The sequence below is a fragment of the Dryobates pubescens genome, chromosome 6, assembly GCF_014839835.1.
Source record: "Dryobates pubescens isolate bDryPub1 chromosome 6, bDryPub1.pri, whole genome shotgun sequence".
Classification (NCBI taxonomy): domain Eukaryota; kingdom Metazoa; phylum Chordata; class Aves; order Piciformes; family Picidae; genus Dryobates; species Dryobates pubescens.
The window spans coordinates 21,336,939-21,361,547 of NC_071617.1; the positions used below are offsets into that span (position 1 = coordinate 21,336,939).

The 24,609-nt window shown below is 39.1% G+C and overlaps 1 protein-coding gene and 1 non-coding gene across 5 annotated transcripts; both read left to right on the forward strand.

The window, feature by feature from the left end:
• Positions 1 to 362: 362 nt before the first annotated feature.
• On the forward strand, positions 363 to 19,484 carry LATS1 (large tumor suppressor kinase 1). 4 transcript variants are annotated; one of them, XM_054162715.1, is made up of 8 exons: positions 363 to 552; positions 5,174 to 5,682; positions 9,767 to 9,917; positions 11,609 to 13,137; positions 15,523 to 16,105; positions 16,721 to 16,903; positions 17,137 to 17,243; positions 18,587 to 19,484. In XM_054162715.1, exons 2-8 carry the CDS (start codon positions 5,332 to 5,334, stop codon positions 19,097 to 19,099), a joined length of 3,417 nt encoding a protein of 1,138 aa, XP_054018690.1. In that variant the 5' UTR covers positions 363 to 552; positions 5,174 to 5,331; the 3' UTR covers positions 19,100 to 19,484. The 4 variants fall into 4 exon arrangements, with proteins under 4 accessions (XP_054018690.1, XP_054018691.1, XP_054018692.1 ...); XM_054162716.1 differs by having other exon boundaries at positions 11,612 to 13,137; XM_054162717.1 differs by having other exon boundaries at positions 9,767 to 9,902.
• A 4,983-nt stretch (positions 19,485 to 24,467) lies between these two features.
• Positions 24,468 to 24,538, forward strand: TRNAG-GCC (transfer RNA glycine (anticodon GCC)). Its single transcript has one exon. It is a non-coding gene; the product is annotated as a tRNA-Gly (tRNA).
• Positions 24,539 to 24,609: the final 71 nt, after the last annotated feature.

Genomic DNA, 24,609 nt, shown 5'->3' on the forward strand with positions numbered 1-24,609 from the left:
TTTCTTCCTGGTGATTTACACGCTTTGCTTCAGAACGAATCTTGGAAGGTCACGGATCACGGGGGATCGGCAACACTTTTTCCTATGAGAAATCCATTGAGATCGGTACTTTCATGGGGGGAAAAAAAAGAAGTGTCCGACTTGCGGCGCGGGGCCGTCGGTTGTTGGTGGGTTTTGTGGTTTCCCCTGGCAGGTTTGCCCAGGTCAGCAGCTCCCCGCATGACCCGGACCTGGGGGTGGCTCCCTGACTTCCCGGGGGCAGGGCAGACCAACGGCCGCCGTGCTCCACCCGGGCTAGAGCTGCGGGGGGAGCACCAGGCGCGCAAGGCAGGCCGGGAGCTACCCATATCCGGGAAGCCCTCCGCGGCGGAGACACCGACAAAATGGCGGCGCCGAACTGAGAGGCCCGTGGCGGCGGCGGCGGGCGCTGTCGAAGGGACCGAGAGGCCGCTGCCGGCATTGCGGAGGGCCGTGGCGGTCGTCGCCGTGCGGGCGGGGCGGGTTCTGTGCGCCCACGCCCGGGACACTGCCGCCGCCGCCTTCTCGCCTCAGGTAAATCCACTGTTCCGCAGTGGCGAAGGTGGGGGGGGAGGGCAGCGGCAGGTCTGAGGAGTGGCCACGGGTTGGGGGTGAGTGGCCGGGACGCGACCACGACGCGGGGACGATAACGACCGTTCTCCGGGACGGTGGACGGGGGATGTTTCTGGGCCAGTTTCGCCCCTCCGGGAGCGTGCAGGATGTGGTCGTGTTGTCTCTCATTCCCCCGCCGGGAGATGGTTCTCAGAAGGCAGCTTGTCGCTCGTCAGGGAATGGCTCCTCGGGAGGTGCAGCGGGGCCGGTTGGGCCTTTGTACTGCCGGACGAGAGTCCCACCATCCCTGCGGTGGTGTTTGGCCGCTCTTATCCCACCGGCCTGCCTGGGAAGCAGTGGCGATGCGGGCTGACGAGTGCTGGCAGAAGATCGGCCTCGGGTCACGGCCTGGGGCTGGCTGGGCGACAGGAGCGCAGGTGTCCCGGTGCTGTGGGATAGAGGCGGGATAGTCGTGATTGTCGTATGTCCGACGGTGGTAGCGGCGCTGAAACCTTCCGTCTGTGGGTGGTCCTACTGTACTGTAGGAGTTGCCCTGATACCTGTCCGTCCAGCGTAGCTTACACTTTGGTCTTCAGTGGCTGTCCTGCTGGTAGACGTAAAGATCACTCTTACGTGTGCTTGTGCTGTTGAAGATGAATAAGAATATATTTATACATAGGAGGAGCTGTATCCTGTTAAAGGATATAGCAGAGCTTAAGAATGGAAACAATCAGATCAAGTGCACAATGTTCCCAGTGTTCAGTTAACCTCTGAGCCTATCCAGCTCAGCTTTCCTTGACTCTATGTAGTTGGTGTTTATTTACTAATTTCAGGGTCCACTCATCGTATGCAAACTTTTAGCATTGGAAATGTATCCTTTGGCAAATTGCTTTATGGCTTAATGTGCTGTTATCTGAACGGTTTCCTTTTGTTGATTTGAATCAAGCCCCTAGAAACTTTATTTTAGTTCCCAAATTCTTGATTTATGTTTCCTGAACATACAAGTGTTGTGAGGATGTATAAAATACGTTATTATAATAGGTATATGAGATTGGGACTCAAAATAGATCAGTGTGTGGCATTCAATACTTAATTGGTAATACAAGTATTTGAAAGTATGTTCAAAAACACTATAAGAAATGTTACAGATCAATTACAAAGTTGGGTTGTTGGTTTTTCTCCGCCCCCCAAAAAAACCCCCACCAACTTGGAAGTCATTAACAACTTTATGCAACCTTTCACACAAATGCCTGTTTTTAACTCCAGTCTTTCATGATTATACTGTAAAAATACAAGTATTTTTCTTCCTTACAGTTTGACCTGTAGAGGAAAACACTTCTTTCCCCCTGTATTTTGAAAAATGAATAAAAATCTTGTTGGCTTTTTGTTTAATTCCTTTTAGGAAATGGAGAATGTCATCAGCAGAAACAGTTGTATTAACTAACAAATCTGTCATTGCATTTAATAACACAAAACTGCAGTTTGTGTTTGCTAGTTAGAAGTACAAAACTAAGACAAGTTAGTTACTGAGACTGTTGCTTTAAAATTATGCAAATAGCTGTGAAAAGAGGTGACTTCTGGATTTGGAGGTTCATATGTAAAGCAAGGTGAATTGTAGTAATACTTGCTTTCTTGTACTTCATTAAACTGGAAGGCCAATTTAATTGGATTTCTGAGCAGTTAGACTGTAGTTTCACATACACATCAAAGTGTGCTTACCCATCACTGCTGCCAAAAGAAACAACCCACCAAAAAAAAGAGTAACTTTATCTGAGTAAGTTGCTTAGCTTGATTCAGTCTGTGTGGCCTTACAAACGATTACGCTGGCGCTAGTAAGTAGTGGGAGATAAGTGGACTGGTTTGCACTGGTAAAGTTCTGTTTCTGCAAAAAAAATTATGTGAAAGTGCAGCTTCATTTTTCAAGACTGCTCAGGCCATATCCTGTTATACTGAAATTGCCAGAAAAATAATAGCTATCAAACACTTGATTATATCTATTGTCCTAAAGTTCTTAAAGTGCTTTAGAAAGAAATAGGTTCTCTCAGTTTTGCACCTAAAGAAACTGAAGCACAAACTCTTTTTTTTTTTTTTTCCCCTAGGTGGTAGACTCTAGGTCTCCTCATTTATAGCTTAAGTGTCCTGCTAATTGACCTGTGATTTCTGTTAGGGGTGTTACATTTGTTTATCTCAGCTACCTATGGTGTAATCATGTAGTGAATATTGAAATACTAAATGAAATTATGGTGAAATACTTAGGTGCAAAACCACTGTTTTCTCCTGATTTCCAGGCTTTGGGAGCTTGTTAAAAGGAATAACTTCTGTAACTAGGTACATGTATGGCATGAGCAATACCAACTGCCAGTGGTGAACTAATCATTGCTTCTACTTTTGGCTGAATTTGAGCAAGTAATCTAGAATCCTTCAACCAAGATATTTATCTTTGTCCTATATTTTGGGATGAGTTTCTGGTAGTTTCACTTCTCTGGATAAAAATCATTCTTTCAAGTGGTGTTAGCATATATCCTCATTGCTTGGGTATCCAACATGTGTCATTTGAAGCAGGAAGAAAAGGAGCATCCATAACAAAGCTGGTAAAATGGTATAAATATAGTTACTCCCTTTTCTTTGGAAAAATTCTTTTTGATAAAATGTTTTCACTGTAGTTTTAAACATGGCATGTTTTAAAAATTATTTTGAAAGTGGCCAAAATTAACATTTTAAATTCTTTCATGCTGTACTTTCTGATGAATCTGTATTTCTTAATGTTTTGAGCAAAACTTCACTGTTGAAGTTCGCTTATATGGCTCATTCCTTACTCAGTGAATACTGAAGAATTATATGCTACCAGACAGCAGGAAAAAGCAATTTGAATTTGCATGGGGTTTCAAACCTGTCACAGGGCAAAGAAAACTTGTGGGTGGAGTTATAGCACCTAAGATTTAGATAGTTCCATTAGAGAAATTATATCATTTCTTAACTGGCTCTTCAAAGAGAATGAGATTAATTGGATGTCCCTTGTGTTTCTTTATGCAGTCCTTATTTGTGTATTACTTCAAGCTTTCAGGTTTTATTCATATGTGGGTAGCGTGTGTATTTAATTGATATAATTGGCATGTGTATTAGAAAGTTAATTTTCCTATTAACTCCTTGTCATATTCTTCCTCATTCACTGAATTACTCATTGGTTTATGGCTGTGAAAACCATAGAAGCGAAACCTGCACAGAGTGACTTTTATGTAGACTGTCTAAAACAGATGGCTGCTTAATTCCTGCCTAGACAAAAAGATGCTTGCAGTGTCTGAATCCTCAAAAATAATCCTTCAGAAAACAAGGAATACATGTGTTTAACACCTGAGAAACAGAAACCAGAAAATAAGAACATTTCAGTATTGCTATTGTTAGGCATTACATTATAGTAAAGGAACAGTGTGAGTTGAGCTTACCATTCTTCTAGCTGCGTGAGGAAAAGACAGTGCTGAAGTACGGGATTTTTGTATTTTGTGCTATCTTTGTAACTGATCTTCCTCTGGAGCAGTAAAGACTGTAAAAGTTGTACTTTGTGATACTCTAAAGAGGCAGCTTCTTCAGGTTTCACTTTAGTTGCACTGTCCTTTGCCGTATCAATTACGCTAGTTACAGTACTCACTAGTGCACAGCACGAATGAAGAGATTTGAGTTCTCCACAGACACAGGCTTCTTTCCTTGGTGAGTCGGCGCTTTCAAAATGTGAATCTTCTATTTGGTTTTGGCAGAAAGTTCTGTTTCCCTTACCAATATCACAGTTAGTGAATCTGATGCTTGGGTTGTTAAATAATGTTACAATTAAAAAAGCTTGATTAAATTGTCTTTGTTTTCTTCCCCCCCCCCCGCTCTCATCTTTCCTTAGGTAAAATAAATTTTTAAATTATTGGCCAAGACTGGTTCAAGGAGACTTAATCTAAGACTGTGATAGTTGTAGAAAAGTGAATCCTTGAACAGGTTTAAATGGCCAGTGGTACAAGAAATGATGTTGTGTGGATGAGCTAGGCAGGTGTTTACCTTTTACATGCATGTATGCTAAAGAATGGTTAAAATCATGGTAATTATATCCTCTTACTGGTGTACTTTGTAATTCTCACCTCCATCTCTGTGGATCTTGATGTCAGAATTGTTAAACAGCTAGAGTATTTGGTCCATGTCTTAGCTCACCAAGTAGTTGAGTTGGCACCTTCAGCTATAAGTGTTGATGGAGAAAATGTGGGTGATGAACCCACATCACCAAGCAGAGAGGCAAGGCAAAAGAGCAATGATGGGACAGCACATGCATCAGTTCCTGTCTATTTTGAATGCTTTGTCCACCAGACTAAATGCCTTTTTACTCTGTCCACATCTCTTGTAATTCAGGACTAAACGTTTTGACTTGAGGCACCTAAGCTGTATTCTCGTTAACAGACTAGTTAGAAGCCCAGTATAGTTTGTAATTTACGTTGAGTAAGGAGTTCAGTGTGCTTTTAATATCTGTAAGGCCAGTGCTGCATATGAATGTTTCACTGGCACCAATGCTACATTGTGATTTTTAGCTGCTGTATACATAATGGGATTTATTTTTTTTCTTTGTTCACAGGATAGCAGTTTTGGGTTGTGACATACTCCAGCACTACAGGAAGCACTATTTCACAGTGAAGAACCATTGCTTTCACATGTTCTGAAAACACCAGCCAGTCTTCCTTGAATTTTGGTGTGTGCAAGTCTTTGGTGGAGGTTGCATATATACATGTTTTCATGAAGAGAAGCGAGAAGCCAGAAGGTTATAGACAAATGAGGCCTAAGACTTTTCCTGCCAGTAGCTATACTGGCAGCAGCCAGCAGATGCTACAGGAAATACGAGAGAGCCTCAGAAATTTACCTAAACCCTCGGATGCTGCTAAAGCTGATCACAGCATGGGCAAAATGTTATCTGAAGATCCTAGACAAGGCCGAAATCCCCCCAAGTTTGTGACCTATCATAAAGTTTTGCAGGAGATAAGGAATTCACTTCTGCCTTTTGCAAATGAAACGACCTCAGCTGTCAAAGGAACATCAGAAGTTAATCGACAAATGCTGCAAGACTTACAAGCTGCTGGCTTTGATGAGGTGGAATATTTTGTTTTCAAGAATTGGTATTCTGCTAACTATATTAGTACATGTTGGGGGGAGGGGATGGTGGTCATGGAATTTCTGAACAGCACATCATAAGCAAGATAGCTTCTTCAAATTCTAGTAGATTTCTAATTAGGGCATAGTGAAACTGGTAGTAATGGGGGATGGTGAAAAGGAATAGAAGGGTTTAGTGAGGCTTGACTGTTGTGCATTTTTTTTTTGTTTTTTAAGCATTTTCTGCAGTTTGTTCTATGTAGGTGTAGATTGTTTTAATTTAAGTCATTTAAGGCAGAGATCTGAACTCTGGAATAATGATTTTTGCCTCATAATCAGCGTAATTTTGGATTGTGCTTACTTAAAATATACTGAGTAAATATGACCATGTTAAACTGAAAGGCAGTAACAAATACTTCAGAAATTAATAAGCTTTTGACATCTGTGGCTTATAGATACTCAAATTTTGTGGACTTAAGAAATTTGTCTACTTTATGCGCTTTGTCAGATCCAGATAAAATAACAAGGTGTGTGACAAAACCGGTTGCAGAGTGTCTTTTCTGCAATATACTCTCGACAAAAATGTCGAGACTCTAGAAAACCTTGGACATAAGTAATTTTTCTGCTGTTGTTTTCATTATAAATACAGTAAACTAAATCTTTTTTTAATCACTGACTAAACTTACTTCTATTGATTCACTTTAATAACTGAAAGGAGTCTGAGAAGTGGTTTCCAGGAATAAAAAGTTGCTACCATTTCTGTGGTTTTACTGGGATACACTGCTTGTGGTAGACCAGCTCTGGAGTTCTGTGGACTGTGATGCTTTGTTATTTGCAGAAAGATCTACCTCTACCAAGAGTGAGCTTCTCCAAAACTGTAGTCTGACTTTTCTTCTACAGTGTCCCAGTGTCAGGTGCTGATACTGGTTTTCCATTTTCCTTTTGCTTGCTCATGTACATAGTCCAGGCTTTTATAATGATAAATGGTTTTGTCATTTATTCCTGCTCTGTGATTTGTTGCTGAAGTGTTGGGGGTGTGTTTTTTGGGGTTTTGTTTGTTTGTTTGTTTTTTAATATCCATTCTCAGATCCATTTTTATACATGGAATCTGCAGTTGCTTTGCAAACTGAAAAATGGTATGTAGCTGGATAATTAATTTTAGTTTATTAGTTATTAAACTCCAGTTACTCTAAGGTATCTTAAGTTGGTATTTTTGTTGCAGCCTTTGTATCTTGAAGCCTTTTGCTCCTACTCTTTGTGGATACAAGTGAGAATTCCCAGGACACTTGTGGTTATATAGACCTTTTTTCTAGCAGTACCAGCATAAGCCATTTCTGCTATGTGTTAACCCACAGCTATATTGCTGTAATAGACCATATGGTATTGGCCCCTGACCACCACTGGGAACAGATACAACTGAAGTAGGGATGTATTTTCTTTGGCAAGGGGATTTAGTAGAGACAGACAGTAGGAATGAAATGAGAATGCATTTTGAGCTAAGATTGGTTTATGGACTGGATCATAGCTGGGCTATATGTTAGTCAGCTGTAAGTAGATGAGTTTTACCACTTCCTTTTTTTTTTAAATATATCAAATGTAACAAATGTTCTGGTTATTCCCCCCAACCCTTCAAGGAGTAGGTTCTATTCAGGGTTAAAGAATCCTATCAGTATCAGGTGTATATATAGACAGTAATGTATCTATTTACAGTAATCATGGGAGAATGCAGTTCATGACGTTCGACTTTTTACATTTTATTTTATTAAAAAGCAAACCCTAAAAACCAACTTAAGTAGCTTACAGGAAATCTCCCTTGCTTATTGGGATCAAAGTTCAGTGTTGTGTGTAAGGTGATATTCTTCAAGAGATTGAGTACTTCGTGTCACATAGATGAACAAAGTTTTTGCTCTTCATCTAGAGGGCACAGGGATCCTTTGGCTCTTGCCTGCATCGTCCGGTTAGTGGAGAAGGAATTGAATTTCATCTCAAAATATTGCTGCTTTTGTACTTTGAAATTCTGTGTTTCTGGCTTGGTGATGTCAAATTGTAGGTTTAGGTCTGTATATTGTAGAAATACTTGACTAAAAAGGAAATAAATCCAGTTGTGAAACTAGTTAAGATGAAAATTAAAGTTGGTAGGTAGAAATGCATGATGGGTCCTGTAAAAGTATATTCAAATTGGAAATTAAGTTCTCTGGATGACAACCTGTTTGCAGTGATCAAATAGCATACCAGTGCTGAAAATGTACTTCTTTGCCAAAGGTCAATCTTGCCTATCTATAATAGTAGAAGTGTTTCAGGGATAGCTGTCTTGTGAAGGAGCTATGAGGTCAGAATTTTTATCTGCTTTCTGCAGCAGTTGCAACTATGATGACCTTCATGTATTTTTAAATTTTATTTGAAAATATCTTTTAAGATTTTTCTGGTCACTGAATTTAGTTATTGTTTCTGAAAGTTCTGTGTTTGTAGGTTTAAAAATGTATACAAGCATGATGAAAATACAAATGTGGATTTGAATTTTAAATTGATACTGTCTCCCCTCTGAGCCTTCTTTTGAATGCTGTCATACATAGGTAATCTGTTCAAACGTAATGTGAACTGATTGCTTCAATATGATAAAATATGGCCATAACAAATCACTAAAGACTGTGTGTTTGATTATGGGAATTTATGCCGTAGGTTTCTACCAGACTTACTGAGTCAGCTGAACAAATCCCATGCAATATGACTGGGGGAGCAGTGCCTCATTTTTAACCATCTCTGAAATTCTGCTTCTGCTGCTTGAGTCTGATCTCATTCAAGTCAGGGAAAATTTATTTGACTCTGTCAATCTCATTTTCCATTGACAGAGTTGGGGTTGACCATCAGATCAAAAATTGTGTGTGTATCTCTAAGAACATAGAACCTAAATATACCGCAAAAACATAAACATTTTGCCGAAAATGTTGTTGTCCTCAGAAAGAATTCTTAGGTAGGAGTTAATTAGTTAAGAAAAAGTCATGCTGTGCTGAAGGAGAATGAGCAAACCCCGAGTTCTGAATTTCAAATTAGGGTATCTTCATGAGCCAGCAGTGTGCTGAGGTGGCCAACAAGGCCAACAGCATTTTGATTTGTATCAGGTATAGTGTGGCCAGCAGGAATAGAGAACTGATTTTACCCCTGTACTTGGCACTGATGAGGATGCACCTCAAGTACTGTGTTCAGTTTTGAGCTCCTCGCTACAAGGAAGACAATGAGTTGCTGGAGTGTGTCTATCAAAAGACGACAAAGCTGGGGAAGGGCCTGGAGAAACAAGCCTTGTAAGGAGCAGCTGAGGGAACTGAGATTGTTTAGTCTGGAGAAGAGGAGGCTGAGGCAAGACCTCATTGTTCTCTACAACTACCTGAAAGGAGGTGTTGGTCTCTTCTCCCTAGCATCAAGTGATAGAACAAGAGAAAATTATCTCAAGATGCACCATAGAATACATAGAATAAACCAGGTTGGAAGAGACCTTCAAGATCATCACGTCCAACCCATCAACCAATCCAACTGGATATGAGGAAAATTTTCTTTACAGAGAGTGGTCAGGTATTGGCACAGGCTGTCCAGGGAGTGGGTAGAGTCACCATCCCTGAAGGCATTCAAGAAATGTATGGACACAGCACTTTGGCTCATGGCTATGGTGATGTTAGGTTGATGATTGGACTAGATGATCGTAGAGGTCTTTTCTAACTGAAACAATTCTATGATTCTGTAGTCCTTCATGGGCTAACTTAGGTTGGAAGGGACCTCTGGTCATCATGTAACAACCTGTTACCTGGGTAGTGCATACCAGTACATAAAAGCAAACTTTGCATAACACAAAGTGACACAGTTTATATGTCAAACTACAATGCTTCAACAAGTTAACACTTTGTTCCTGAAGATCCAGACTGTATTAGTGTTTTGGAGGATCTGTTGTGAAGTAAGCGTTTTTAAAATAAAGTAATTTGTGATAAATCAGTTTGGTACTTTGGTAAAATTGCTGGACAATATTTAGCTAAATAATTGTGGGGTTTGGTATTTTTTGCTGCTTTTTGTAATTAATTTAATCTTTTCTCTTTAGGATATGGTTATACAAGCTCTTAAACAAACTAATAACCGTAGTATAGAAGCTGCTATCGAATTTATAAGTAAAATGAGCTACCAAGATCCTCGTCGGGAACAGATGGTTGCAGCAGCAGCAAGACCTGTAAATGCAGGTATGAAACCACCAGGTAGGTGTATCCATGGTAACTCAGTAACTTGCTGACAGAAGAGATATTGAGACACAGTTTGTTGCTTTGAGAAATAGCATGTGAAGTATATAATGTAATTATTCTGAAAGATACATGCATTTGACTTGAATTTTTTTAAACCCTTCATTTTATAACTGTAGTTCTAGTATTGTATGTAAGTATTTTATACAAAGGCAGGCATTTAGATCTCATTTGAGTAATTTTTGTTCCGCATTGGTGTGATGCCCATATTTTGTTCTCAGTGTCAGGTGCTATTTAGAAGTCAGTGTTGAGCACTGAATTCTTGCTTTATTTATTTGTCTCCTTTTTTACACATTCTCCCGCACAGCAGTACTACGTATGCATACTTCTGTGCATATGTATCTTTTTTGTGTGTGTGTATGTATTTATCTATCATATGGCTGCAGTACTTGGATGTTGAGATGTACTGTTTCAAGATCCCTCTGCCTCCTTAATTTTCTGTTTGATTCCAGATTTTGTTTGTATGATTTTTAAGGCAAAATTCATGTTTTTATAGACTTCAGGAGACAGATTATAGCTTTAATAGCAATAGAGTTAACGATTTTGCTACTTGCTGTTGTTGCTCTCTTAACACCTGCAAGCACATTTTTAATACATCCTGGTGTTTGCCTTTTTTTTTTTTCAGTAGCATACACCTAAACAAATGTTACCTTTTAAGTGCAGCAGAAATACTGAACTTTAATTTGATGGAAATTGAGTGCTCAGCTGCTCGCTTTTTTAAAAGTACATTTTAAATCAACCATATACTTAGGAGGAAAAATTAGTAGTCAGGAGTAAGAAAGTACAGCATTATTTTTATTTAGTCTGTGGAACAGGATTAGTTGGTGATTGTGTGTTACTGGTAGATAAATGCCACCATTTAACCACAACTTTCCTTGTAACTTGCAAAGATAGAGTAATTAACAAATTCTTTTACTGAAGATACAGTAACCACTTGAAGACTTCCAGTGGTTACAGCACTGTACCTGTTTACAAGTATCTCAGTAATAACACTGTGAAAACACTGCATGCACTATCAGTTTCTTGCATATTATTTTGTTTCTGTGCTGCAAAATAACATATGAAAAGCAAACATGTAGTGGAGTTTGACTCTGAGAGTTTTACTTTCATACAATTTTAGTCCTGTATCTACAGTGCTTTTATTCATCAAGATGTAACTTAAATTACTCAGTCAAATGTCACGTGCGAGGAATATATGAACTGTATTCATACAAGGGTGTAAGTGAGCTATTTCATTTTACAGCTTCAGATAAATTTTAAGAACGCTTTAAGTGTTAAACTGGAAGGAATAGCAATGTGACTAAACCTGTTTTTCTGTGCTGTTGCTCCTTTGCCTTTGTGCTGAACATCTCTTCTGAAACTTGCTTGTATGCATGATTAGGAATACATAGTATGCCTAATAATTTTGCATATTAGCATTCTTTTTCAATTAAGAATTGCGTGCATCTGTAATTGAAGCAAAATGCACTGAGCATGTTACCATAGCATACCATAGATAGAGATAAATTTTTCTTGTTGAGTGGATCATGCTATGTCAGAGAATTCCCTCCTTGTTTCTGTAGTAGTTAATGCAGAAGAGTAAAATATTCAAAGCAGTAAATAGAAATAATTTCTAATAATGCAAGTGCTGTGTTTTCTCCTTGTAAAAGCAGGGACTGTACAGCAATCAGTTAACCGCAAGCAGAGCTGGAAGGGTTCTAAGGAGTCCTTGGTTCCTCAGCGGCACGGCCCTTCCCTGGGAGACGGTGTAGTTTATCGCTCAGAAAGTCCCAGCTCTCAGCCTGATGTAGGAAGGCCCTTATCTGGATCTGGCATTGCAGCATTTGCTCAGGCTCATCCTGGCAACGGACAAAGAGTGAATCCTCCACCTCTACCACAGATAAGGAGTGTCACTCCTCCTCCTCCACCTCCTCGAGGACAGACACCTCCTCCAAGGGGAACTACTCCTCCACCCCCTTCCTGGGAACCAAACTCTCAAACAAAGCGTTACTCCGGAAACATGGAATATGTCATCTCCCGTATTTCTCCAGTGCCACCAGGAGCATGGCAGGATGGTTATCCACCTCCACCTATGAATCCTCCCCCCATAAATTCTTCTGCTCAAGGTCAGAGAGGCATGAGTGCTGTCCCCATTGGCAGGCAACCAATAATCATGCAGAGTTCTGCCAATAGCAAATTTAGTTTTCCATCAGGAAGAGCGGGAATGCAAAATGGCAGTTGTCAGACAGAGTTCATAGTTCACCAGAATGTGGTGTCTGGGAGCTCAGTGAGTCGCCAGCCACCTCCCTATCCTATGAATCCAACTAACAGGCAGAGTCCTACAGCATTACAGATGCAGGCAGGCGGATCTGCTCCTCCTTCAGTGTATGCCAATGGGAATCTTCCTCAGGCAATGATGGTGCCAAATAGAAATAGTCACAACATGGAACTTTATAACACAAATGTAGCTGGAATACCTGCATCCTGGTCACAGCCTTCCCCCGTGCAGCCACAGTCATCACCTGGCAGTGGTCATGACTTGCCTGCATGGCAACCCAATGTTCCAGTACGGTCAAATTCTTTCAACAACCATCATGGAAGTAGGCAGAGTCACTCTAGCAGCTCTCAGCCTTCAGCTACAACAGTAACAGCTATAACACCAGCTCCCATTCAGCAACCAGTAAAAAGTATGCGTGTGTTAAAACCAGAGCTACAGACTGCCTTAGCACCCACCCACCCGTCCTGGATGCCACAACCAGTGCAAACCATTCAGACCATTCCCTTCTCTGAGAGTACATCTGCAAATATGGCAGTTATGTCTTCAGTTGCAGAGGCTCCAAATTACCAGGGTCCCCCACCACCCTACCCGAAACACTTGTTACACCAAAATCCTTCTGTCAATCTGTATGAGACAGGACCTAAGCTCAACAAGGAAGAACCACCTATTTTATCCAAGGAGGATGAGAATGAGAAGAACTATGAATGTCTTGATTCAGCAGATAAAGAAAAGAAACAAATCACAACATCACCTGTTCCTGTTAGAAAAAACAAGAAGGATGAAGAAAGAAGAGAGTCTCGCATTCAAAGCTATTCCCCTCAAGCCTTTAAATTCTTCATGGAGCAGCACGTGGAGAATATACTCAAGTCCCATCAGCAGCGTTTGCATCGGAAAAAACAACTAGAGAATGAAATGATGCGGGTAAACTCTTCCTTCTATCTAAATCTATGACTAGAATGCTTGCCATATTAATTTTAAAAACTATGTCTTAATCATAGAATGCTAAAATAGCACAGCTAAATAGAATACTGTTGTATATAGGGGCATTGAAGTCTAGTTTTAGCTTTTGTTTGAGATATGGCAAGTTCTTCATTGCTTTATGTATTTCATTGTCGTCTTAGAAATGAAGTTTTTTAAGTATGAATTTTGATTATCTACATGTAGTTTATGTGGTACTTGTATGATAAAGCAGCAGAAACAAAATGGTTACCCGAACTGAGTTTTGACTACATGGCTCGTAGCTTTTTGTTATGGATTCTATGTAATCCTGATTAAGTTATGCAATATTTTTAAAGCTTTTGCTTTTTCTTTTTAATTAAGAAAAACCAAAACCACTGTACAGACAAGTTAGTAGACTGTTAATGCACTTATATAGTCACTGAAACAGTGATGCCTTTTTGCATTCTGGAGTTGTTTTCCAGTTTTGGAAGTTCAAATCAAAAAACATTAATATTTAGAAATCAGTTTGTTTGTTTTGTGTGGTGTGTTTTTTTAATGAAAACAACATGGTACCTTCTGCCTAAGTATTTTAGAGTCCAGGCTGCAAAGGTACCTGTTCAGGCAAGGGGTAATCAAATGGGATAATAAAAACCAGACATAAATAAAAATCCACAAAATCAACTTCTTCATGCTTATATTATGTCAGTGATCTAACTCTGGAATTTGAGTGTTCTATTAAATCAAGTGGGTGAAAACTGGAACTGGTGTGTGTATAGATAGACATATATGTGCGTGTGTGTAATTTCAAAAGAGAAAATAGTAGTGAAATTAAGATTTTTCAGAAATGGAAGTTTGAGATGTATTACTTATGTTTATTTCTTAACAGTTATAGTTGAAATTTTGACATAAGTATGATGTACCTTTTGATCTATTCTATGAAAGAATGTGTTTGGCTTATGCCACTTTACTGAAGTGCTGTTTTTTAAAATCCATGTTTTCTTACTCTTTGAACACTCTTGCGTGAGCGGTAGTGCTTTATAAGTGTTTGCTTAATCACAAATATGTAAATGTTAGCAAGATTTCTTCCTGGAACTCTTTCTAGATCTTCATTCTTAGTCTTCTCTCTTTCCTTTTCACTTTCACTAACAGCTGATTTAAACTGTTAAGGTGTGGGAAGCTTTCCTGAACTCTGTAGCCTCCATCCCTGTGTAGGCAAGTAAGATCCTGGAGCAACAGTATTTATTAAGAATAGCATGATACCTTTTTAGAGAGCTTTGCATGTAATCCTGCATCAAAATTAAGCATGAATTTATTTTTAATATTTTTGAGAAATGCAAGATTGTAATTAATGTTGATTTGAAAACTTCACTTTCCGTTCTTACTGTGTTGTGTTCCATAGTATTGCAAGCAAAAGTATTACTTACGTGAAAGCACTGGTATAACTTGTTTGACACTGGAATTGAATGGTGTTTTAAAGGAATTGAAGCCAGCAAAACTAAACTAGGAGGAGTCTGGGCTGAAATAAAATGAGAATACTTAGTGTGTTTCTTGTAGATAAGGATTTCCATGCTGTAGGTGATGAGTTATGTGTGGCTTGTGAGTATTTGAGCTGTCAGAATGTTAGTGATGTTGGCTAGAGTATCAAGGATGTTCATTCAAGACAGGGTATGTGTATACTGATGGAAGCCAAGAACTGATGCCATGGAGAGGAATAAGCCACTTCAAAGAAATTGCACTACTAATTGCTAGAGTGGGGAGCAGTACAGAGGGAGTGATAGAAGTCCTGCTAGAAAACAGGGCCATGTGAGTCTGGTTTGTGTAGCTACACAGCGAGACATGAAAGCAAGAGTTGCATATTCCCTCCTGCAACTGAAATGCCACTGATGTGGTCAGAAAGTTTAGTGACTTCTGTTACAGGTAGTATAGAAAGCGGAAGCCTTTCTTTCAGCAGTTCCTTAGTTAATCCTCAGCAATTTACTGCTCCTAGGCATGTCTTGGTTTCCTTTAACTCTGAAAACAGAAGCAGGGAGGCAGTTGATGCACACTGTTGTTCTCATAAGTATTATTTACAGTGTTTTTTATCAGTAGTTTGTAAATTACCCTTTCTGTTCTTGACAACGTACTCCCTTCTCAAGAACCTTCTGGTGCATGGCACCTGGTGCATCTTGCTGTTGAAAATGATGATGTTTTGTTTTGTATCACTCCTATGTTTTCATAGAATCCTGATGTGTAAATTAAAACAAAACAAAACCCCTTTAAGTATTTTCTCTCATACTGTATATAAGTATTTGGTTTGCTTTGTTTAAGCCTAGTAATAGAATTAAGGGTACTGTTCACTCCTCAGATTTAATTCTGTTTGCTGCACAGGTTGGATTGTCACCAGAAGCCCGAGACCAAATGAGGAAAATGTTGTGCCAGAAAGAGTCTAATTATATTCGTCTAAGAAGAGCTAAAATGGACAAGTCGATGTTTGTAAAAATTAAAACCCTGGGAGTCGGTGCATTTGGAGAAGTTTGCCTGGCAAGAAAAGTGGATACTAATGCTCTGTATGCCACAAAAACTCTGAGGAAAAAAGATGTCTTGCTTAGAAATCAAGTTGCTCATGTTAAAGCTGAGCGGGATATCCTTGCAGAAGCTGATAATGAATGGGTGGTTCGCCTGTACTATTCATTCCAAGATAAGGACAATTTGTACTTTGTAATGGACTACATTCCAGGAGGTGATATGATGAGTCTCCTAATCAGAATGGGTGTTTTTCCAGAAAATCTGGCACGGTTCTACACAGCAGAACTGACATGCGCCGTTGAAAGTGTTCATAAAATGGGCTTCATCCACAGAGATATTAAACCTGACAATATCTTGATAGACCGGGATGGACATATTAAGTTGACTGACTTTGGGCTCTGTACAGGTTTTCGATGGACCCACGATTCAAAGTACTACCAGAGTGGTAAGAGAAATATGAAAGGTTTCTTTGTTATTTTGTTGATGTCTCATTCTTTGACTGAAATTAATAGATGAGTAGAAAGATACAGAATACAGAACTAACCAGGCTGGAAAAGACCTTCAAGATCATCAAGTCCAATCTATCACCCTACACTATCTAATCAACTAAACCATGGCACTAAGTGCCTCATCCAGTCTCTTCCTAAACACCTCCAGTGATGGTGACTCCACCACCTCCCTGGACAGCCCATTCCAATGGCCAATCACTCTTTCTGTGAAGAACTTCTTCCTAACATCCAGCCTAAACCTCCCTTGTCACAGCCTGAGACTGTGTCCTCTTGTTCTGGTGCTGGTTGCCTGGGAGAAGAGACCAACCCCCACCTGGCTACAAGCTCCCTTCAGGTAGTTGTAGAGAGCAAGGAGGTCTCCCCCGAGCCTCCTCTTCTCCAGGCTAAACAGCCCCAGTCCCCTCAGTCTCTCCTTGAGGACCATTTTAGCCCATAAACTCGCTGTTGGAAGAGTCTATGTAGTAACAAAAAATGTTAACACATAAAATTTCAGACTTGATAAGAACTAAAGTAATCTTCAACTTTGGTGTCTTTCTCACTTATTATTATAGGTGATCATGTACGTCAAGACAGTATGGATTTCAGCAATGAATGGGGTGATCCAGCAAACTGCAGATGTGGAGATCGGCTGAAGCCACTCGAGCGTAGGGCTGCACGTCAGCATCAGCGTTGTCTGGCTCATTCCCTTGTTGGCACACCCAATTATATTGCACCAGAGGTATTGTTACGAACAGGTAATGCATTTTTGTACTGCACCTTCACTGCAAAGTAACTGATACTCTGGTAGTTTGCTTCAACTTTCTTACACTGTCATTTTTCCCAAGTGTATACTATTTTGACAAAAAATAAGTAGTTGTTAATGTATAAATCTTAAGTATTGAATAGAATTCTCTTGTGGACCCTTTTTATTCTTAGAAATACAAGATTAAAATTATGCTTAAGCTTTGAATACCTTTTTTTCACTCAGGTTACACACAGTTGTGTGACTGGTGGAGTGTTGGAGTAATTCTCTTTGAAATGTTAGTGGGACAGCCTCCCTTCCTGGCACAAACACCGCTGGAAACACAAATGAAGGTAACCAAAAGTCTGGTATTAACAATGTGAAAACACAAGTTTGAAATCTACACAGTCTTTCTAATTTGTAATTAAATCAAAGGTGTTTTCTGAGAGTGCTACTCTATCCAGACATGTAAAAGAACAAAATTTGAAACTTTAGCAGTGTACCTAAGCAGTAAAGGAAATTCAGGAGTCAAGTCTGTAACTGCTATTTGATCATGCAGTAAACATGCTAACTAAAAAAAAATCACAATTCAGATCTCAGCCATTCTCTTTCAATTCTTGCACTTTTCTCGGTTATTTTCACTTTCTTTTCTAGCATCCAAATGTTCCTTGTCCACTACTTTAACTTCTGTGCCTGCTTACCTGCAGAAGATTCCCTTTACTGATATATCTGCAGGTTCTCAGCGCATAAAGGTGGAGAAGCAGCAGATGACTGTGGCTGCTTAGGGTTATTGGCAGCTCAGGGCCATTGGTCTCTTCCTTATTGAGCCCCAACTGTTTTCAGAGAAACCACCAGGGCAGTCTCCTGAAGGGGCTATTTCTGCAAAGCATTTAATTTGCAAGATAGTAGTTGGCTGAAATGTAGAGCAGTATTGTTTTTTTTGTTGTTGTTGTTGGGGTTTTTTTGTTAGTAACTTGAAATGTGTTAACCTTCCCAATCTATAAAATAAGTCAAAATCCATTTCCCTCCACTTCTTTTCAGGATTGTAATCTGTGTATCAAATCTCAAGTGCCAGGCACTGAATTTTATGGTATCTTTGCTGGTTTATAGCAGGAGTATTCTGTACCAGGCTCTAGTTTAGTTTTGGAACATGAATGAATTTTACATGGACTTTGCTAGATTTCCAGACAAAATGTTCCATGTTTCTGAAAGAGCAGCTTTCACCAGTACATAAAGGGTGACTACCAGGATAATGGAAACTCCCTTTTTATGAGCAATCACATGGAAAAGACATGGGGTATTAGGTACAAGTTACTCCTGAGGAGATTCCAATTAGAATTCAGAAGAAAATTTTTCAAAATGAGAAGAGTTAGACATTGGAATGATCTCCCAAGAGAGGCAGGGGATTCCTCTACATTGGTCAGTTTCAAGATTCAATTTGACAGGGTGCTGGGCCATCTCATTTAAACTACACTGCCGCCTAGAAAGGTTGGATCCAGATGATTCCTGGGGTTTCTTCCAACCTGGCATTCTGTGGTTCTGTGATTCACGATTTTTTCCTCTGGTGTGAAAACTTGTTGAATAATAGCTTTGTGACTGTTGGAGGCTCTTTATTGTCTTGTTTCAATTTTCACTGTGTTTTTTTTTTCCCTTTTATGAAATTGTACATATAGTAACACCTCTTTTTGCTTTAAAGGTCATCAACTGGCAAACTGCGCTTCATATTCCACCACAAGCAAAATTGACTCCTGAAGCCTCTGACCTTATTATTAAACTCTGCCGAGGACCAGAAGATCGTTTAGGCAAAAATGGTGCAGATGAAATAAAAGCTCATCCGTTTTTTAAAACAATTGATTTTTCAAGTGACCTACGGCGACAGGCTGCTTTCTACATCCCCAAAATTGCTCATCCTACGGACACATCAAACTTTGACCCGGTCGATCCAGATAAATTGTGGAGTGATGATGATAAGGAAGGGAACAGAAATGATACACTTAATGGGTGGTACAAAAATGGAAAACATCCTGAACATGCTTTTTATGAGTTTACTTTCCGAAGGTTTTTTGATGACAATGGCTACCCATACAACAATCCAAAGCCTATTGAGTATGAGTATGGTAGTAACCAAAACTCAGAACTGCAGTCAGATGATGATGATGATGAACAGGCAGGTAGAGGAGTTCAAAATCGTGACCTGGTTTATGTTTAGTAGAGGAATAAATATTGAAGCTGAAATAGACATATTTTGCAGCTGCAATTTTTGAGAAGTCTCTAAGAGAATTGAGAGCAGATTGTTAGAATAAATATGTGTATGCAGTTGGGTTTTTTCCTTTTTTTTTAAACACTGAGAAACTGCATCTTCTATTTCTCTCTCTGTACATTTTGTTTTCCCCAGAATACAGGGAAATCCTCTCAAATATTAATTTATTCCAGCATTGATAATTTTTTAATTTTGAAGAGAGCGATGTTAGATTAAACAACAAAACAAAAGCAAAAAAATCACTTGAATTTTTCTCTCAGTTCTCTGTACTCAAAGTACTCAGAATAGGAAATAGTGGTCTTTTTCTTTTTTTCTATGATGATGCCTGGTTTCTATTTGTGTATATATACTGAATAAGTTTAGAAAACAAACTTCTGCTTCAGAACTCTTAATGCCAGTTTTTCTTTGCATTGACCAAATGTAAAACCTACTTTACACTAATAAAGTTCTCTGATGCATTTCTAAAGGGGGGGGGGAAAGCTGCTGTACCTTCACTTCTTACTGTATTTAGGCAAATTATTCATAGTGTTGGAAAAACTGAGCCATTTATCTGGTTAAATGTTTCCAACTGCCCTGGTAGATCTCAGCTTTGGAACAAGAAAGCTTCCATCTTCGTTATAATGATTGTTAAGTGATAAAGCATTAGAACTAGTTTTTTATTAAATAATAATTTAATTTTACATTAGTAATGCTGTAACATGTGACTCATACTCTCAAAGCAGGTCTGCTTACTGGGAAACAACTTGGTTGTCTCCTGTCATCAGTTCTGTAGTAATGAGAGGAAAAGAAGCTTTAGGAGAAACATTTTCTGAAATCTAGTTTGATTTTTATGAGTACAACCAAACTGTAAAGTGTGTACAGTTTTGCTTTAGATGGTATCTTTTAGTTTGAAAAACAAATTTTAGAACAGTTTCTTTATTATGCTTGAGATGGTAATGGGAAATGATTATAAATTATGGCTTTTTAGACTATTGTGTAAAACAATTTCACTGGGCTTTAAGTTTTCCCTTACAATTACACACACAGTGAGGAGAAATGTCACACGCTAATCCATCTGAGCCATCAGTGGTCCATCTTTCACAGTCCAAACCAGAACAGAGTTAGAAACTTAAGGCTGTCTGCTGTGTTCTGCATTACTGTTTTCAGAACTTCCTGCAGCAGATGAGGAGACACCCCCTTGGGTCTTGGGGTGAGAGCAGGCAGGATGGCAGCCCTCTAAGCAGCTTCTGTGAGACAAGACCAGGAGTTAAAAGTGGCAGAATTATGTTATCTCTGTCTCCTCCTTTCTCCTGAAGGGTAATACAGTAGTAAAGAAAATGCACTTCATGTCTTTTAAAACATTTCTCTTTCCTTGGAATTGAATTCCAGTGGATAATCTAGTGATGCCTGTAAGCATTATAGCTTTCTTAAAATACTATTTGTGCTATTGCACTGGCATTGTGACTATCTAAAATTCAATAATTTGGTGTGAATAGGAGTTACTGCAGCAAACACCAATTGCTAGTTTACTTTTCCCACCAAACTGCTTTAGGAAATTCTCATGTGCTTCTGGCTATTTCTTCCCTTCCTGTGCTCCAGTTCAGTGCCCCTCTTTTTGTGCCAGTGCAACTGTAAGTTATACTGTGCTAAGTACCAGATCAGTGAAAAAACTGCTTGGTGTTTAGCATTTGGAGGCTTCTTCCTTGTAAGCATGTTCACTTGAGTGATCCAGATTCCAGTGTGGTTTTAAAAACTATTTATATTGTCATAACTGGAGGAGGGATGAATTACAGTGAAGAGGGTTGGCAGCAGGGAAACTTCTTAAATGGACTTGGTCACAGGAGAAAATGTTTGTGGAAGTTCAACCCTCTGTGTGAAGTTCTTATCATGGTTAGCATATGGTTATGAAACTTTTTTCCTCAAGCAGATAGTTATTTTCTATATTGAAAATGGGTTTGTAGCTTAATAAAAATAATTCCTGTTCTGTCTGCCTGTTCTGCAGTTGTTGAGATAGTTTTTAAGATTTCATTTAGCTTAAATATTATAAAATGGGTGCAGTGTATAACTACTCCATTTTATGTATTATGTAAAAAAGATGATTTTCCATGTAAATAAACTTTAAATATTATCCTCTGTCATAGTAAGTATTCCAGTAAAACTGGTTTACTTGTTTTTGGAGTAAAGTATAATATATTACTGGTTAAAAGTAATTTAATCAAGCCTGCCTTACCATTTGTGAAGTGTGCAGAGAAAATTATATGAGTTCTTCATTAAACTGACTGTTAAAATTGCCTTTTTATCTGAATATTTCTCCTCTGCCTACATTATATTACAGTATACTCCTGTTTAACACAATAACTGATCTTTAGCCAATGTGTTTAAAAAAAACGAAGGGTCCTGTAAAGGTACTGTAGTTCTATACAAAGAAACCCAGTTGCTTTTATTAGAGGAAATTACTGAGTCTTTTAAGGACATATGCAAGTACTGAAATATTTAATATTATTATTTTAAAACAAATACTGGAAGAGCTCACGTTTTCAGAATTTGGTAGATGCTTCTGGCATTTTCTGTTATTTTGTGTTAGAAGTTGTAATATGCCTTGTTTGAATTTTGCCACCTATATGCTGCAGTATTATGTATCTCCTTGCAAAAATGCAGTGTGTTCAGGTCCAAGAAAGTTAGACAAGAATGTTGTCACAACTCTCCCAACATGCTATGCCTTACCCATGTTTTGAAACTTGATTTTTCATATATAGATCCAGAGTCTGTTGAGATTCTTCATAGCTGCTGCTTAAAACATGGGTATTTCACTGGTGACCTATGATGGGGATTGGTTTGTACAGGCAATAGAGAAGAAAGGCTCTTGGTCAGCAGCTGTGGAATTCTGCAGTGAGTTTTCAGGTTACTTTCACTTTGTAAAGCATGGAAAACAAATTTCTCTTTTATGTGCCCTTGTATACATGTTAATTGTATTTATAAAATGTTCTATAATCCTATGACTGTGCTGTAAATACTACTTGATATTCAGTGGCATTCTATCCTAGGGCAGGCCCTCTTGCTGTATCTTTTCTGTACTTGATTTGTAATAGAATCTATAGCTAGAAAGTCTCTTTGAGACATGTATCTTCTGCTGTTGCAAAGCTGTGAGTGGGAATGATTTCTTTAGACCCCTAATGTTATTCAGCTAGTTGGCAGTGCAGTGGTGGGTTCTTAGATGGTGCTGCTGTCACCCAAGATAATATTAAGCTTTGGTTTTAATTGTCTTTGGTGATTCAAGTCAGATCTTTTATGTTTGCTTTAATTCAGCCAAGGCAAAAAGATAATAAATTTGGTCAGTGTTGTAGTAAAATCTTTGAATGCCTTAAGATGCTCTTGATCAAGGCACTACTCAAGTGTACGGATTTATATATATCTATATAGATATTCCATGTGTGTGTATATGTACATATTATGGGGGTTTTTGTATTATAATACCCTTCTGACTGTCAATTCTTTTGGATCCTCCAATTAAATACATAAACCACTGCACAATTCCACTTAAGCAAATTACTCATTTATTACATACCTAGTTAGTAAATTTAACAATGTTGCATTATCTCAAGGCCATAATAAGTTTCTTGCCAGTCTTTTGAGTATTCTGTACCTGTATTTCATATCTCTATCATGACACAGGTATCCCCTTTTGCCAGGTCCCTGTATACCTGTGGTCCAGTTACATGTGTGGTATGTGATCTCTGAATGATTATTGGTGTGTTTGGGTTTTATGGGGTTATGGGATGGTAGCTTGGATCATAATCTCTAAGTCCCCTGATACTCATAGGAAAAGAACGTGGATTTTTTTATGTTGACTGTTCCAGTCAGTACCAGAACAGCCTGAATTACCAGGTACTGGTTATCAGTGGTATTCCTGAGTTCTAGAAACTCTTCTTGTTTTCTCAGTATCTGTAGTGTAACACCTGCCAGGGTAATTAAAAAAAAAAATAATCTTTTAGTGAGAAATTAAAATGTTTGGTTTGGCTAATCAGATACAAAATGTAAACATAAGTTGCCCAAATGCCTTATTTATTTTTTTCCCCTCCCTTTACACCCCTTTACCCCAAGTCTCCTTCATGCTGCAACAGCACTACTGATTATTTAAAAATCTGCATGTTTAATAGCATAAATATACTGTACTTAGTCGTCATCTCATATTTGTAACCTGTTCTCAAAAGTACAGAACATCAAAATGTGAACTTCAATTTCTTGGCACTCTTTCCCTGTCCTTTGCTGCCTCTTTGATCAAAATCATTAAATCTTAGTTATGATACATAAAATATGCATCATGAAGCTCTTCCTTAAGAGAGAGATGACAACATCTCACAGCTGTCATGCACCTTAGGAGGGAAGATTTGCCTTTAAGAAAGTCTGCTTCTTTGTGTATCAGAAACTGCTGCTGCTGCAGGCTCCTGGTAATCAGGTAGAGATTGTGTTATATTCTAATTGTTCTAGCTTGGATTTGTAGCTAGCAGGGTGGAAATAGAGCACTATTTTTCAAGTAATCCCTCCAGCTCTCACCCAAGTAATGTGGTACAGCAACATACACTCATTCACAGCTTTCTTAATATAATGTAGGTTATTTTAAATTACAGTTTAGCACCAGACTTGGTAGTTAGTGTTTGGACTGAATGGAAGGTCTTTACCAACAAAACGATTCTGATTCTACATATTCAGACAGTCATTAAAGGAATAGACTAAACCTGTCAATTTAACAATTTTAAACGGGTAAAAAATATAAGAGTAAAAGGGCAACAATGCCTGTGTTAAATTTAATTAAAAGACCCATAAGGGGGGCCTAATGCTGCAGGGGTTCTGGAGTTCACCCTCATGGACCGTCGTACATGTGCTGCATTGTCCCCAGTCTTTAGATCCCATTTGTTGCTAAGCAGCTGAATCTATTTCGATGGCGATAAGTTGCTGCTCCATCAGGGACACAATAGTCAAGGACCGCTTTCTGTGGTTTACTGAGCCTGGTTTTCCTAGTCCCTGTAGTATGTGATGTTTTCTTCCACAGAGCAACACCCTTTGTAATAGTTTTAAAAGCTGAAGACGCTCGCAAAGTATCGGATACGCGAGTAAAAACAGATAACGTACTGTTCGTTAGGCAAAACTCGTGTTTGTGAATTATGGAAAGTAATGGCTGAATCGATCCCAGTTCTGCTCGGTTCGTCAGGGTGGGTACCCTCTCCCGCGGGCTTTCAGACGGTCGGGGCGGGCCGTTTGAACGCTCGCGCCAATGCAGACAGAGCCCCCACTTCCTGTCAGGTTCGACTGACGAAGGCGGGAAAGCGGTCTATCGTCAGCATTGGTGGTTCAGTGGTAGAATTCTCGCCTGCCACGCGGGAGGCCCGGGTTCGATTCCCGGCCAATGCAACGACGTATCTTTTTCACTCACAACAACTTCGTTCTTTCCGGCTTCTTTTTTTCTTTCTATTATTTACAGA

Bases quoted from the DNA above. Each gene is read 5' to 3' on its own strand.
- LATS1 (XM_054162715.1), top strand. From the start codon at position 5,332: ATGAAGAGAAGCGAGAAGCCAGAAGGTTATAGACAAATGAGGCCTAAG. The intron at 9,918-11,608 runs GTAGGTGTATCC...TCCTTGTAAAAG, and splicing joins TGCAGGTATGAAACCACCAG to CAGGGACTGTACAGCAATCA. The intron at 16,106-16,720 runs GTAAGAGAAATA...TTATTATTATAG, and splicing joins TTCAAAGTACTACCAGAGTG to GTGATCATGTACGTCAAGAC.